Source organism: Microtus oregoni, unplaced genomic scaffold (genome assembly GCF_018167655.1).
Source record: "Microtus oregoni isolate MIOR12 unplaced genomic scaffold, Mior012 000036F_ref0000092, whole genome shotgun sequence".
NCBI lineage: Eukaryota > Metazoa > Chordata > Mammalia > Rodentia > Cricetidae > Microtus > Microtus oregoni.
The window spans coordinates 11,263,239-11,280,643 of NW_024543095.1; the positions used below are offsets into that span (position 1 = coordinate 11,263,239).

The following is a 17,405-nucleotide window of genomic DNA, read 5'->3' on the forward strand; positions in this document are numbered from 1 at the left end:
TGCAGGCATACACACAGACAGAATATTGTATACTTAAAAAGTAAATAAAAAAAACTTTATTGACAAAAATAGGGGGTAGGCTAGATTTGGCTAAGATATTAATTACCAACTCTTGCTCTAACCAAAATATCATGAGTGTTTAATTTTCCTGACAAGAATCCATGATTCTACAAAAGATGACCTTTTTTCAACTGTGAGAATATTATCTTAAAAACACAGATCAAATCATGATGACTCTTTTAAGTGCATTTCTCAATCAAAGCATTTCTCCTTAATGTTGCTAAGGCAGATGAGAAGCAACTACTCAACAGCATGTTAAAAAACATGTTTATTTTACAGTATGTACAATCAGGAACATATTTAAAACCATTATCAATTAAAATAAATGAGGAGCATAAATCACAATTTAGCTTGTTCTTAGTGTATACATACTCACATCAAAATATAAAGAACATATACCAAAGAGAGCCAGAAGTGTGCATTTTGCTATAACTTGATACCCATCTTTATAAGATAGATATATTCCATTGGGGAAAAAACAATCAAAAATGATTTTAACCAAACTAAGTTCCTGTGATATGTAGTAACCATTATAATGTTTATATGAGGTAGTAACTAAATTATTTGGCCATGTATTAATACTCTAAATCAAAAGAAATATGAAAGTGATAAAAACAAAAAGGCCAACAAAAGTAAAAATTCCATGAGAAATCTGATCGCTCTGGAATGTTACAGCTTTTCAGTGTGATTATGTGAAATGTCTGGTGTGGATCCGGACAGTGCGCACACTGTAACTCGACAACTGCGGGCTCTATCATGGCACCGCCATTCTGTGATTGCAGGTGTTTTCAAGCAGTGTCCTAAGCACGGACAGCAATCTTACACGATTCTGCTTCAATAGAAAACAAATCAGTTACTACAACAGGTGGCTAATCTGTTTCTTTCACATAGAAAACAATCCAAACACATGTAAAAAGGTGTTGTGGAGCCAAATGCAGATTCTGGCGTCACAGCTGTCTCCATGACTCAGCTCATCACAGCTCAATGCTCTGTGCAGGAGAAACACCAGTGCTCACATTAAAATTAAAAACAAGATTATAAAATGATTACAGCTCGTTACCATTTCAAAAGTTACAAGATTTATATCCATATTACTAAATTACATATAATAAAAATACAATAGTGTTAAATGTCTTGTTTCATTGCCGGCATCCCATTTTGTAATATAACCACACCCAAGAATATACTAAAGAATTCTTAAAATATTAACCCCAGTTGCATTTTAATCAACATTTACATCTGTACAGATAAGACACTTTTACATCTCATAAAAGTACATTATCTACATCAATTCTTAGTGTATGTCTTCAGCAAATGAAGTTTCACAGAAAAATACTGCTGCTATGTACAAAGATTACATACAGTGAATTAAGCACTTGTGTGGTTCGGTACGCTAAATATATCATACCACTCAAAACAAAAGTTCTCCCACTGTCTCATCCACAATAAATTAGAAGGAACTGAAGCCAGGTGCCTGCAGCTTCTGCACAGCTCCCTGCATCCACAAACGCTGCGGCGGCCGTGGGCCCCGTCTCTACAGGTCACTGTCAACAATACCATGTCTTCAGTAGCTGTTTTCATGACCCGCCAAGATGTACAAATTGCTGTTTGCTGTTGGGTTATCAGTTGGCCTACTTTCCAAAACCACAACCCTAGAAGTAGTAAGAAACACACAACAAAACAAAGTCATTTATTTATGAAAACTAACATCAGTTAAAAAAAAAGTCACTCCCTCTCTGTCAGAAAGCTCTCTAAATGCCGCCCGGCTGCCTTACACAGATCCCTTTCCAGGAACTATGATTAAAGGGCCAGTTCCAGCTCTGGGAGGCACCCACCACTGCCTATGTGCAGATCAAAGTTCTTCTAGGACTTGGGGGTAAAGGGCAAGGGATGAGGAGAGGGAGAGAGGCTTGGTTCTTCCTATTAATCCTACACAACTTGCACTTTAGAATCTGATAATTCAGAATAGAAGTTCAGAATCTTATCTGGCATGAAAATGGAGTTCTGTTTGTTAACATGCACTGTGAGTCACTTTCAACAGAGTGACTGCAGCAAATAAGTCCTGCCAGGCCCACGAGTTCCTGCTACTCAGATTCGTCTCTCAATAGTTAAAAAAAAGGAGCAGACAGTGTTGAACATGCAGAAATTTCAACTTTCCTGAAAGAGTGACCAGCCTTGCACTGGACCTGGAGAACATACTTAGTAGTGGACATTCTGTAACACCCATCCTCATACCTGTCAGATCCAAGGAGCCTGAAAATTCTTGTGTTATCTGAAATTTCTTGTGTTACCTGTTTAGTTAAAAAATAATTTTTAAAAATTCCTCAAAATAAAGATACAAAAATCTTTTAAAAATTCCTCCTTTCTTTTGAGACAGTCTTGCTATGCAGCCCAGGATAGACCTGCACTCCTGATCCTCCTGCCTCAGTCTCTTAAGTAAGTGGCATCGCGCCTGGCTGCCGTATAAAACCCTGGTAGGATAGGTTCTGGGTCACAGTACTGCAAACACCACCACCCACAAGCTCCCAGTCTGTAGCATGGAGACGGTCTCTGCCTCACCATGTGTTATATGCTTATACTCACAGCAAGTGTTTAGTTAAGGAGAAACTTAACTGTGGTGAATCTGGAATTAATCCTAAAATAACGGTGAAAGAAAATTAGTTGCTAGATCATAGGCTTCCAGAAAATCTTTAAAATCTGGTTTGGGCCTCGAGTGCCTGCTATGAACTGTGACAGTAAACCCTGGAAAGGCAGTGCAGAGTTTGCATTTGGGACAGTTCTGTTCCCGGGGACTGGAACAGCCCTCCTGGCACTTCTCTAGGGACTGTTCTAGACGAACAAGCTGCTCCCCTGCTTTGCTGCTCCTCAGTGTGACCAACTGCAAACCACTTGAGGAACAAAGATTGAGACCACGAAAAAGAGAAGCTTGGTGTTGATGGCTTAGAGAACACAAAATAGTCCACTATGCTTCTAGCAAAAAGCCCTTCAGTGTTGTAGGTTGAAACTTAAACATTCAATTTGATGTTGAAGTGAAATTTCTTCCATCAAAATCCTACAATGAGCTGTTCTAGAGACCCAGCTCTGGTGAAGGAAAGACCTTCACTTCAGCAACAGTGGCTCAGGCCTGTGAGTGCCTGAGGAAGGATGTGATGTTGTTGGGGGCGCACTGAGGATCTCACTGTGTACTTTTAAAAAAGGCCTCCATGTAACTTGTTGGACAAATTTTCTTTCCTTCTTTCTCCTGCCTGAGCCCCCTTTTCTATTTCACAACGTGCTCGAGTGACGCTGCTGAGATCAGCTTGGGGATCCCAGGGAAGTCTTTGATGGTTTTACCTGTCTATAATATTTCAGGGGCAACCATTCTTCTTGCTCATGCTAACCAGCATTGCCAGCAGAAAGGCTGAGCTGAATTAAGTACGTCATATGTTTTAAGAGTTATTTCGGTACAGCAAGAAGTGCTCATGCAAAGGGGACAACCATCATGTCACATGAACAAAGGCAGCAGGGTCAGGAGGCAAGGTTGCTCCTCAAGGCTTGCGGGGTCACTGCTGTTGACGCGTGTCTGGGAGGTGAAGGAGTCAGCTGACTCGCGTCTGAGGCGGTTAGTGGAAGCAGGAAGGATGGATGGAGCTGTGTGGCTGACAGAGAGGAGACAGTGCCGCTGCTCTCAGCACCGCACTAAACACAGCAGCACACAGCACTGCAGGCATCACCCAGGAACTTGGTACAGTTGAAAGAATTGCTTGACACAGATTTTGTGTCATCTAATTTGTTTTAAGGATTCACAGCCAGACATTATGTGGAGAGAGTTGGAGGTCTCCATCGGTCTCTCCTCTCAGGAGACTGGGGAAGCCCTTGGAAGAGAGGGAGGAGAGACTGTAGGAGTCAGAGGGGATGGAGGGCATCAGAGCATGGCCCTCAGAACCAACTCAGCAGGGCTCATACGGGCTCACAGAGACTGAACTGGCAAGCACGGGATCCTGGCCAGGTCCTCTGTGTCTGTGTTAAGGCTGTTAGCTTGTTTTTGTGGGACACCTGACAGTGGGAGTGGGTGTATCTCTGACTTTTTAACTCCATTGGGTGGCCTTGTCCATCTCGATAGGAGGGCATGTGCCTAATCTTATTGTATCCTGTTTTGTCCTGTTTGGCTGTCAACTTTTGGAGGCTTTTCTGAAAAGGAAACAGAGGGGAAGTGAATCTGGGGGAGAGGGGAGGAGGAGAGCTGGGAGAAATAGAGAGAGGGGAAACTGTGGTTGGGATGGACTGTATGAGAAAGGAATCTATTTTCAATTAAAAGAGCAACAATAAAAGGAGACAGGTCTCACTATGTAGCTTAGATTGGATTTGAACTTTTAATTCAAATAATCCTCCAGCCCAAGCCTCCTAACACTAAGACGTCTGGCTTCTGATGACAACTTAATGAACACACTTCAAAGAGGATGGCTTACCTCATTAGATCTAAAACTTCTGCCCTGCATCCCGTGTTTCCAGAAAGCGAGCACACTGTCTTGTAGACAAACTAGAAGGCAAGAACAACTTAGTCACTGCTAATAGTAAAGAAGTTCAGGGACAAGCATCCCTTCATGGCTGCCTATCCCGCACAGCAATGGTCCCATCGCTAATCTCAGTATGCACAGAAATGGCATCTTTACCTCTGGGATTTAAAACATTAATATACAGGATGCATTCATCTTTTTGGTATGAAAAAACTTACTGAAAATATGCACTAGACATTTGTTTTGGTAAAGTAATTAAAAATAAAACATATGAACACACAGAAAAGTACAGGCAACAGTAGAGAAGCCATATGCACACTCTTCCCAATTATCAGATCTAAATATTCGACCACATTTCCCTTTGCTTCAAACAAAGACAACACCTGGACCCCCTCAACTCAGCCCAGATCTCATTTGGCCTGCCTTCCTCTCTTGGACAGCACTGCAGTCAACTGTGTATGCATCATTCTCACATCTGTCTGCATTAACTAGTTCTACGCTGTCAAGATAATTTTATGTTGAAGTTTCCAACTGCCATCCATTTGTCATAAACAATGGCATACTCCTCATTCTTGTGCCTGGTTTTGAAAACCTGCACAATATTTTCTGAATCATAGCATCAGGAGCAGCTCATAGGGCGCAGACATAAATAAGGCAAATTTCAGTTTTATTGTTTCTACCTATCAGTTCTATGTATTTCCTATCTTTCAGTTCCATATTTACATCTTTGATATAGTGTAACTGTGAGAAAGAAATCTGATTTGTTTCCTGCAGAAAATCAATGGTGCTGGCATCATTTTTCCACTGACACACAACACTCTGGTCCTTCTCTTTGTACCATTCTTCTTCCTGTTTGTATCTGTGTTGACAAACTGTTTGCTCTTGGCCTCACCCTCTGCCAATGTATGTACATGAAAAAAACTGTTTTATTGGTAAAATACTTAAAAACCTCAAACCTCAAACCCCCAAGCTGGGCACAGTAAGTGCTCATTATTCTTCTCTTCAGAACCACACTTCACGATCATTTCTGTTTTACTTTCTCAGCACTTTAAAATCTGGTATTGCCAGAAATCCCTTCCAGAGAATACAACCAATCATGAGAAAATGGCAAGAACTAAGTTTTGTCTTTTTGAGACAGGGTCTTGCTAGGTTTTTGAGGCTGAACTGGAACTTGCTATGTAGCCCAGGCTGGCCATGAACTCACATTCTTTCTGTCTCAGCCTCTTGCATCCTAGGGATACACGGATGCATCACTACTCTCAGGAGAAGAATTCTTACATACCAAAGTCCTCTGAACATCAGGCAACAATGGCAAAACCACAGAGGATGTACCGAGTGCCAAATTTTAGAGTACTTATAGGGAATCTACAGGATTCTGGAGGAAATGTAAACTCATAAACATGTTATAAGAAATGCTGTTTAACTTTCTTTTGTGAATGCCACAGCTGTGAGGAAGAACACATTACAGCTTGTGACTACCTCACAGACTTAGAGGATGTAGAAGGAGCCTGACAGTGACTTCATATTATACCCAAATGAAAAAGGCCCTAGCAATATATATTTACAACATCTGTAACTATCAGACAGATCATTTTAAATAGTTGTCAATGCAAAGAAAAACAAAGCAACGACTCACCTATGGATTCTATCTGGAAATCGAAGGTGAGTTCTGATGATAATTTCCTGCTGGATTTCAATCTTCCTTGGAGATTCACTATTTTTATACAACCTAGAGAAAAACCGAAGTCACTCAAGAGTATAAAGAGAGGAATATTACCAAAGAAGATGCAAACGGAAACTTACAATCCAAGCACACGAGGATGGTGTCTCTCTCCAGCTGGGTCACATGAGTGACGTTTGTCTGTGGGGTATCTACAACACAAATACAGCCAGATAAAGTCATAGAAAACCACAAAATTTACAATGTCTTCTTTCTTAAAGAAAGAACTGCGGATGGCTGCACTTTAAATGGATGGACATTTCTTGCAGGGCACGTACAGTGGTTGCCCTGGACCACTGTGTTCTGAAGGCAATGTGGACAACGGGCACAGCAGAGCTGGCTCCTGTCAGTTCTACCACGGATGAGGGCATTATTTATATTTACATTTAAAACAAGGAGTCTCATCTTGTATATTACAGTTCTGGCCAATTTCTGACTTTAAACTCAGACCATCTGGGCTGTGCTTTGAACAATCACCAGATGCAAGCACCTAGCTCATGTAATCAATGTATATTAAATAAAAGAATTGGAGGGTTAAACTACTTTTTAACTATAAGTAAGTTAAAATACCGAGGTTTTTTTCAGAGGCTCCTAATGTGTTTGTGGAGTGTGTAGACGATTGTGTGTTTTGTGTTTGGCTGTGTTCTGTGTGTAGGCTAGAGGTCAACACTGGGTGTCTTCTACAATTCTTTTCTTTTGAGACAGGGCCTCTCATTGAACCTGGAACTTTTTGTTTCAGTTAAACTGGCTGGCTAACAGGCTGTGGAGTCCTCCTGACTCTGTCCCCAGCACAGATGCGCAACAAGTGGTATTGGGGATCAAACTCAGTTCCTCATGCTTGCCCCAGCAGTACTGCATCCACGGAGCCATCTCCTGGGCCCCGGATTTTCTTTAGGAAACACTGATGCCTGAACAACGCTTTCAAGATTTCCAAGAAATTGGAGTGTGATGAATGGGCAATGGAAGTTAAGAACCTAAATTATTTCCTCTATCTTTCTCTCGTGAACGCTGAGAGATACTTTCTGTATTTATAAAAATCCTTCAGATAAAAGCAAGTGAAGTTTCTTGGAAGGGAGTTAAAGTCATTTGTAGGAAATGAGCCTTTTGTCTAACAATTAGATTGCGTTTACAATTAAAACACTCTGAGAACTAAGACATTAGTGAAACTGACTGGCAGCAAAATATTTCTCACCCAGCAATCTTTTCCTGTGAAATAGAGATGAAACTAGAAAGCAGGTGTGCCCCAGCTGTCTCACAGGGAAGACAGTGGATAATGGAGATCATATCAGACTTTGGGAGAACCAAAGACAAATCTTAAAATACTGCAAAGGGCTATGTTACATACAGCTTCCTTCCACAAGTCTCTGTGAAGAAAGGTTTTGAGTTCAGTGTGTCGTTTAACACCTTGGCTTCATGTGTTGAGTATAAAAGTTCCCTCAATTCGTGTGTGTATGTGTATGTCTGTCTGCTGTGTCTTTTGTTCCTTCTCTCCATTTCTCCTTCTTAACCCCTATCCCTATCCAGTTCTGACAGACTGTCTCTCTCCTAGCCCAGGCTGACTTGTAATCTTCCTGTCTCAGGCTCCTGAGTGCTGGGCTCACAGGTGTGAGTCACCAGTACCTCTTACTCTTTCTTCTGCCTAACAAAGCTTACTAGAAACCTTTCTTTCACATTTCCCCTTTGAGGTGTCCATTCTCTATTGTACAGCACAACATTCCATAGCAGTGTGTGTGTGTTGCTGTGGTTTTGGGGTGAGGGTCTCATGTAGTCAAGACTGGCCTTGAACTCACTATGTAGCTGAGATTGGTCTCGAACTCCTGATCTTCCTGCCTCCACCTCCGAAGTGCTGGGATTACAGGTGTGTACCATCGCACTTGGCTCTATAGTATTTTTAGAAAGAAAAAAGTAAAAGGGGCTTTCACCATCAATAGGTTGTTTAAAAACTAAAGATAAGACATTTAAAGGTAATTTTTTTAAAGTGTGAGAGTTCAATCTGGTTTATTTACCAAAAAATTAATGTTGTATGTCTTTTATTTTGCTACAGTACAATATGAATTTCAAACTATAATCAAACTTCTGCAAAAGGACTAATCAGACTTAATATTTGCTAAGGTAATTAGGGTAAGTTGCCATAGAGGAAGTGCCTGTTCAGCAACTTGGCGATACACATTTAATATTTGAAGAAATAATTATATAGGAATAATTTTCAAACATCCTCACAAATACTTCAGAGATAGTCATTAACTTATATACATATCTGAGCTTTAAATCATTTAAAGTTTCATTAAAGATGCTGAGCACAAGAATACCAATTATAGGAGACATCTGTACTCAAGGTAGTGCAGCTGTCCATCCAAGGCATCGACTGTCTTGTCTTTCCTATCAGTCTGAGGTTTGCATACACATGAATTTAAAGAAATTTATTATTTATGAGTTATGGGTGTTTGGTCTGTATGTCTGTCTGTGTATCACTTCACTACCTGTTTCTTAGGAGGCCATAAGAGCCCCTGGAACTGGAGTTACAGATAGCTGTGAGCTACCATGTGGGTGCTGTGAATAGAACCCAGAACCTGTGGAAGGGCAGGAGGACCAATAGAACTGAATCGAAGACCCGGATATCAATCCACACATCTTCGAACACTTGATCTTTGACAAAGGAGCAAAAAATATCAAATGGAAAAAAAGAAAGCATATTTAACAAGTGGTGCTGGCATAACTGGATATCAACATGTAGAAAAATGAAAATAGAACCAAATCTATCACCATGCACAAAACTCAAGTCCAAATGGATCAAAGACCTCAACATAAAGCCAGCCACACTGAACCTTATAGAAGAGAAAGTGGGAAGTACACTTGAACACATTGGCACAAGGGAACCACTTCCTAAATAGAACCCCAGCAGCAGAGACACTGAAACAATAAATGAGACCTCCTGAAACTGAAAAGCTTCTGTAAAGCAAAGGACACGGTCAACAAGACAAAACAGGATAGGAACAGATCTTCACTAACCCCACATCAGACAGAGGTCTGATCTCCAAAATACACAAAGAACTCAAAAAATTGGACACCAAAAGATCACATAATCCAATAAAAAAATGGAGTACAGACCTAAACAGAGAACTCTCAACAGAGGAATCTAAAATGGCTGAAAGACACTTAAGGAAATGTTCAATATCCTTAGTCATCAGAGAAATACAAATCAAAACAACTATGAGATTCCATCTTATACCTGTAAGAATGGCCAAGATCAAAAACACTGATGACAGCTTATGCTGGAGAGGTTGTGGGGAAAAGGGAACACTTCTGCATTGCTGGTGGGAGTGCAAGCTGGTACAACCCCTTTGGATGTCAGCGTGGCAAATTCTCAGGAACAACCTTCCTCAAGACCCAGTAATATCACTTTGGGGTATATATTCAAAGGATGCTCAACAAGGACATGTGCTCAACTATGTTCATAGCAGCTTTGTTTGTCACAGCCAGAACCTGGAACAACCTAAATGCCCCTTGATTGAAGAATTGATAAGGAAAATGTGGTACATTTGCACAATGGAGTACTACACAGCAGAAAAAAATAACGACAGCTTGAATTTTGCAGGAAAATGGACGGAGCTAGAAAACATTATTTTGAGTGAGGTAACCCAGACACAGAAAGACAATTATCACATGTACTCACTCATAGGTGGTTTTTAAACATAAAGCAAAGAAAGCCAGCCTACAAACCACAATCCCAGAGAATTTAGACAACAATGCGGACACTAAGAGAGACTTACGTAGATCTAATCTACATGGGAAGTAGAAAAGTATAAAAAGACAATATCTCCTGAGTAAATTGGGAGCATGAGGAGTTTGGGGGAGAATTGAAGGGGGGAGGAGAGGAGCAGAGAAAAATGTAGAACTCAATAAATTAAAAAAAAAAAGTAAAAATAAATCTTAAAAAAAAAAAGCACAGTGATCTCCTTTCATATCACCAGCACCGACTGTGGTTTACCAAACGACGCAGTCTGGAGCTGGGGCCTCGGAGTACACGATCGAGCTCACACTGGGAAGCACTGGCCTTTGCTAACTGCTCTCACAGAGTACACGATGGAGCTCACACTGGGAAGCACTGGCCTTTGCTAACCGCTCTCACGGAGTACACTGATGGAGCTCACACTGGGAAGCACTGGCCTTTGCTAACTGCTCTCACGGAGTACACTGATGGAGCTCACACTGGGAAGCACTGGCCTTTGCTAACTGCTCTCACGGAGTACACTGATGGAGCTCACACTGGGAAGCACTGGCCTTTGCTAACCACTCTACTGACACCCTACTAAAGTGATGCAGTACGACTAAAAAGGTAAAATTTATATTTAGATACTTGAAAATGTAAGTGTTAATAAATGTCTATATTTTTAAAGTATTTCTTTTTGAGACTAAGTTCTGGTTATATAGCCCAGGGTAGCTGTTTCTCTGACTCAGCCTCCTAAGTGCTGGGACTCTCGGTGTGCACCTCCGTGCTTGGCTCTGGCAGCTGTGAATGGCTGCTTCATTACTACGGTCGTCACAAAGACTCGATCTTCTTGTGAATAGTAACACCAAACAACTGAGTTACATAAAACTCTAGAAATTAGTGTGAAAAGAGACGGAAAGCACCACAAAATATGAAGACTATTTGCTCATATAACAAGCTGTTACTTGGTTTTTTGAGAAACATGATTCAGTTGGAAATACTAATATAGCCTTTTTAAAGTAAAATTATTGGAAATGTGTGTCATTTCTAGATTTTGAGGGGGAGAAAGAGTGGTTGGGATTAGCCTCCAGGCTTTGTGTGTGTGTGTTTTAAGATTTTATTTTTAATTATGCATTTATGTGTAAAGATGTACACATGAATGCAGGTTCCCTCGGAGGTTGGAAGGTGTCAGATCCCCTAGAGCTGGAGTTGCAGGTGGTTGTGAGCTGTCTGACACGCTCTTCATTGCTGTGCCTTCTCTGCAGCCACCAAAACACCGAGCTTTGTGTGTGCTGTGCATTAACTGTGCACTCTATTACCCTGTCACACCAGCAGCCTACAGAAGATAAACAGCTGTGTGGATAGAGACCACTTGGTGTTTCCTGGCTGCCCAGACCCAGGGCAGAAACTGTATTAATTAAAACACTGCTCAGGCTATTAGCTCAGGTTTCTTATTAACCAACTCCTACATCCTAAAGTAATCCATTTTTATTATTTTGTATTTTACCATGAGGCTTGTTGTTGGTAAGGGTGTCTTTCTCCTTTGGCAGCTACATGGCATCTCCCTGATTCCACCGTTTTTTTTTTTTTTTTTTTTTTGGTGCCAGATGTTGCTGATTATAATAAAATAGTCCCACACTACCTCAGAATGGAGTGTAATAAAGTTTCCTTATTTAGAGGCATACTCACAGATCAGCAATCCTCTGCACAAGGGAACAGGACCCGAATCCAGCAGCCAAGGAGCTGCACACGTTTTTATATCTGTGTATGGCCATGCCCAGAGCGGGCCAGTATCTTAAAGGCTACCGGCTGAAGGAGTTCACACAGCACAGCTGTCTGAAGTGCATGACTTTAAGTAATGTACTCTTCAAAAATCAGAAGACCACACTGGTATCTACCTCATTTTATGCTAAGACATGAGTGCTTCTATGAAAAACACTTAACAAATATATATGGTTATGGTCCGAATCTGAAATGTTTTCAATTGGTATAGGTCTTAAACCTTTCATTTTACATTTTACTTGTGTGTGTGGAGACCAGAGGACAACCTGTAGGCGTCAGTGCTCTGCAGTGTGGGTCCCCGGAATAGAACTCTGGTCAGCACCTCTGGCAGCAAGCACCTTTACCCACAAGCCTCCTTGCTGGCCCCTCATGTTTTATTCTTGCTCCTGATTGGTTAGTGGTACTATTTTGAGAAGCTGTGGGATCCTTAGGAAGGAGGGTTTTGCTGATGGAAGTTCACCAACAGGGACAGGGCTCTCAAGATAATGGCCTGTCTCCTACCTCACGTCTTGTTCTCTGACTTCTGGTCTGTCATGATCTGAATGGGGGCTCATCACATGCTCCCGGTATCAAGAACTGCTCTGCTTCCCTGCCATGGTGGCTGAAGCATTTTGAAGTCATGAGCCAAAATGAATTTTAAGTTGTTCTTGGTATGTATTTGGCCACAATAATGTACAAATAATCAAGATATATAACAGATTCACACACAAAACTCATTTCCACATTTAAACACTGTATGTACTTTCTATATATCTGTTTTTCAATCAAATTGTTTAAAATGTGTTGAACACACTAATTCAAGTGTAGAGCATGTTATCTCTTCTTGTTTACTAATAGAGTTATTTTAGACTGGCTTTTTATGCAGTTTCTGCTTGCTGGGAAATACAGAACACTTATTGCCTTTAAAACAACTAATGCAGTGGCTTTACTAATTACACAACGATCACAAACCTGATTCTGTAAACCACGACGAGGTAGAATTTGGATTGACAGTCTCAAATCGAACCACTTGGTTGAAGTCTCGTCCTCTGCTGACCCCAACACAAACCAGAGGGTACTCCTGTTCAGGGACCACCAACATCTCAAACATCTGGAGTGGACACGGCATCGGAAAGTCTATGTGCTGGAGAGACACACACACAAGTTGAGCAGAGGGACCAAGGCCACATCCTCCAGGAGCAGCAGTGAGAGATCTGAAGGGATTTCTGCTCTCAAGACTGCTTCTTGCTCCCGAAACCCAAAGTGTGCAGATAAATCTGAAGTACAAAGTATCTTTATTAACATTAACTTGAAATCACACAATATTTGGATACTAGTGCTAGAAAGAAATCTATCTCATCTCTCTTGTGAGTGAGAAAACGAAGTTCAGGAGCTGAGTGACTAACGTCAGTTAGACTCGGTTGCTTTTCTTACCATGAGCAAACATGGAGGAAGACGAGAAATACCAGCCCACACATGAACGAGAAGAGAAATCTAGCCTCCCATCTCAGGGGATTTCACCAATACATTAACTTTGATACAATGCCACTCTAACTTTATATAAATTTATATAACTTTAAAATTATATAACTTTAAATTTATTTATTATTTTTTAAATTTATTTTTATGTTGCTATAAAGAAAACAAACACATTCCCAGTTTGGAAATCTGAAAATAATAAAAAAAACCCCACTAACTTCATTAATAATCAGAGACAAAACAACAAAATATGTCCATATCCACCAGATTAACTAAAATAAAGAACAACAAAAAGAATGATAGCCAAGTGAAGGGCAGTGGGGACAGATACTGGGACAGTCACTCCGGCTAGATACACTGTCTACCAATGTTGAACATTTGCGTTATGACTCAATACTTGAGGGGATCTACAGAACAAGGTCGGCATTCTCAGGAGACTACACCAGAGTGTTCATGGCAGCTGTTTAGAAGAGCTAGAAAACATCCAATTGGCTGCGAGCAACAGCAGGGATAGAACACTGAGGCCAGCAGAGAGTGTGAGGTCTCCTAAACCGGAGTTACGGATGGTTGTGAACACTACGTTGACGCTGGGACCTGAATCTGCGTCCTCTGGAAGAATAACCACCGATTCAACTTTCCAAACCTAAAACTGTCTTATTTTTTTTTTTAAATTTTTTAATATTTATTTATTTATGCATGCAATATTCTTTCTGTGTGTATGCCTGAAGGCCAGACGAGGGCACCAGACCTCATTACAGATGGTTGTGAGCCACCATGTGGTTGCTGGGAATTGAACTCAGGACCTTTGGAAGAGCAGGCAATGCTCTTAACCGCTGAGCCATCTCTCCAGCCCCAAACTGTCTTATTTTTAAAACATTTAATTTTTAATGATGTGTTTGTATGTGTATACAGGTAGCTCAGGAGGCACAGAAAGATGTTGGAGCCCATGGAGCTGGACTTACAGGAGGTGCTAACCACCTGATATGGGTTTTGGGAACTGAACTCACGTCCTCTCTAAGGGTAGAATGTGCTCCTAATGACCATCTTCAGCCTAATCTTCCATATTTATCATCAGGTAATTTAAAGACATTAAAAAACATTCAGATATGGCTAAGACTACAAATGTAGTAAGAAAATGATATTTCTGGGTCTCTCGCGCTCTCTGTCTTTTTTTTTCTGAGCATGTAAGAAGCCAACTGTTTTGACTCCCTGTAATAATCAGGCTAAGTGCATACGTCGCTAGCAGCATGGATTCCTGACTTAGACCTGGGCCCTGCACCTGACTTACTCTAGCAAACAAGGTCTTTAGAGTGAGAGAGTGTTGCTGGGAAGATCTCTAATTTAACCTTATTTATGATAAAACAAAAAAACACTCAAAAACACAGCCCAATGATGCAAATATTGCCAGGAACACCACCAAGGGGAAGGACATAGAAAGCAAATTTAATGCATCTATCTAATAGACAGTCACAGCATAACAACATTGAGAAAAATAAATAAATATCAAAATGTACAGTGTATAGAAGTCACACAGCAGACATAGAAATGTCAGGAAAAGGGTGCAAGGCAGTCCTGCAGGAAAGGTCGGTGTGCACTGACCTCGTCTAGGAGAGCTAGCCACAGGCTTCACCAGTCAGTCAGAAAAGCCACTGAGGGGAAACCTGTAACTTGTTGTGTCTTAGAGCACATGTTCCCTACTGCATGCTTTGTGTGTTGTATGTGTGTGGGTGTTGTGTGTCTATGTCATGTGTGTTATGTGTGTGTGTATAGGCCAGAGGAGGATGTCAGGTGTCTTCTCCACCATTTGATTCCTTATTCCTTTGAGATAGAGTCTCTCACTGACCCTGGAATTTGCTATTTCTCTGACAGGCAGACTGGCCAGCAGCCCCAGAGATCCCTCTCTACACCATTCACGCACTGGAGACATAGTTGGCTTATACCCCCCCCCCCCCTTTTTAAATGAGGAGCCTCACTGAGGGTCTCATGCAGGAACAGCAAGAACTCTTAGTCACTGAACCATGCCCCCAGACCCTCCTGCACTTCCTAGCTCCTTTAATGGGGAAATGGTCTAACATAACAGAAAGCAACCCACGGATGTCATCCATGCTCAAGTGTGTGTGGGTAACTGATACGCTGAAAGTGCTTTCGTTTTACAGAGGCGAAGAGTGAAGGAAGGAAGGGTGTAGTCGAAGCAGAGTAAGGGAGGGAGATAGGAAAAACCAAACTGTACCAGCATTCCTGCTCCACCTAGGAAATACTTTTTCGAACAAGGCAAGATAAAAGAAAGGCTGAAGAAAAAAACCACATATACAATTTTGCTTCAAATAGGCTGTATGCTCCAGGAAATTAATAAGGCTACTTTCCCTTAGGCTTCAATTTAAATAATTTCTGTTGCAGTGAGATTATTTTTGGAATTACTACTACAAAAGGTTTTCAAATTTTCTTTAACATCAATGAAACCAGAGAGTAATATTCATGTGAGAACTAAAGCTGGCCACTGCTGTCTGTAGACTTCAGGTGACAGAAGCCAGACCCAGGACATTCTGCTCCACACCACAGTTCTGAGGGAACCAGAACTCTGACTCTGTGACTCCAGCTATCTGACTCTGATTATCCACAAGGACCAAATGCTCATGAAATACGACCACACAACAGCAAATAAAACAACTGAAAACTTTACTTGGCGTAACTTTTATACTATAAAAAGACCCCCCCCCCCCCTTTGTTTGGTCTGAGACAGGGTCTCATTACCCCAGACTGGCCTTGCAATCCTGACCCTCTTGCCTCCATCTCCCATGTGCTAGGATACAGGCATCACTGTCGCAACCAACTACACCTCCTTGAAAGTATTTCAAAGATGAACTTTTAGTGAAAGATCCTATAGAAACTTAAACAAAAGCCCCAAGTTCTCCTGAGGTCAAGGGAAGGCTGGGCTTCTTCCAGTCCCTCACTGCTATACCCTATCTCTCTGGTTTCTTGTACAACTTTCATGTGGCCAACAATGTAGCTTTTAAATCTACCACACAACCCAAAAATTACCAGAATTGAGAATTACCTGAAAAAAAAAGTTTTATCTTAAAGAACAGAAAAGCTCATACTAAGGATGCCACGAATGCTTACCTTAATTAACATAAATTTCTGCATTGGTTCTACCCATTCCAATAGAACAATGCTAGTCTGAAGTGCCCCGCACAGGTATTTATGGCCCGTGTAAGGATTTCTTACTGAAAAGGCAAAAAAGTAACATCAGTCTTCTTAGTATATAAAATCCTTACAATAATAGTTATATGCTTCCCTCCTTCCCCCTTAAAAAAAAAAAGATTACCAAGAGCTCAAAAGCAGGCTGCCTGTTTGTCCCTAATTACATAGAAGGGAATGAGAACTACTGTCTCAGGAGACCCAGCACGTGAAGGACTGCCGGCTATATGCATAGGTGGGACGGAGGCTGACCATGACCGGTGTCATGTGAGCAGTGCAGGGAAGCCAGCTGAGGCTGCACCATACTGAAGAAAGGTCCAATGTGAACTTGGGGAGAAGCTGTCAAATGAGAGGCTATTCAAATGGAGCAACGTAAATTTGGGGGAGAAGTTATCACATGATAGGATATTCAAATGGACCATCGTGAACCTGGGGAGAAGCTGTCAAATGAGAGGCTATTCAAACCCAGGTGGCTCACAGGGTGCTTTTGACACTGATGTACAGAGGCTAAAATGCTCCGTTTCTAAAAAACAAAATATTTACTTATCCCCTTTTTTGTTAGACCCCTTCTATGGTCACTAAAAAGCATTACAACTAATCACATTTTATAATACAAAAGCTTACAAATAATAAAACAGAACTGCCTTAGGGTTTTGAGCTTTTCTTACATTTAAGATATAGTTAAATACATGGAAATAAGGGATTTTACGAAAACTGTATAAAGGACCAAATCCATTAACTTCACATAGGCTAAATGGCAGAGGAACTGAGGGGCAACACTACCCAGCTAAAGCCAGCAGAAAGCCCAGATAGAAAGTCAGGGACAACAAAAATCTGGTCTCGTTCCTCACACAGAGCCAAGTCAGCTGAGTGATGGGTTGGTTGCCACTCAAGGAACCAAGTCCACACAGCAGCCCTGTCACTGGCTCTGGTCCAGCAGTTGCTCTTATTTCTTCTGAGCTTTCTGCCCAGCCTCTGAACC

At 41.3% G+C, this 17,405-nt stretch overlaps 1 protein-coding gene across 4 annotated transcripts in view; it reads right to left on the minus strand.

Annotated features, from left to right (window-relative positions):
- Window positions 1-313: 313 nt before the first annotated feature.
- The window catches only part of Map4k3 (mitogen-activated protein kinase kinase kinase kinase 3), a 164,534-nt gene continuing 147,442 nt past the window's right edge, over window positions 314-17,405 (minus strand). For all 4 annotated transcript variants that reach the window (XM_041631040.1, XM_041631039.1, XM_041631038.1 and 1 more), the window contains 7 exons: window positions 16,346-16,449; window positions 12,719-12,890; window positions 6,360-6,428; window positions 6,193-6,285; window positions 4,509-4,579; window positions 2,296-2,351; window positions 314-1,712 (listed from right to left, as the gene is read on the minus strand). In XM_041631040.1, coding sequence (XP_041486974.1) covers window positions 1,625-1,712; window positions 2,296-2,351; window positions 4,509-4,579; window positions 6,193-6,285; window positions 6,360-6,428; window positions 12,719-12,890; window positions 16,346-16,449 — 653 coding nt within the window. In that variant the 3' untranslated portion in view covers window positions 314-1,624. The remainder of the gene's footprint in view (window positions 1,713-2,295; window positions 2,352-4,508; window positions 4,580-6,192; window positions 6,286-6,359; window positions 6,429-12,718; window positions 12,891-16,345; window positions 16,450-17,405) is intronic.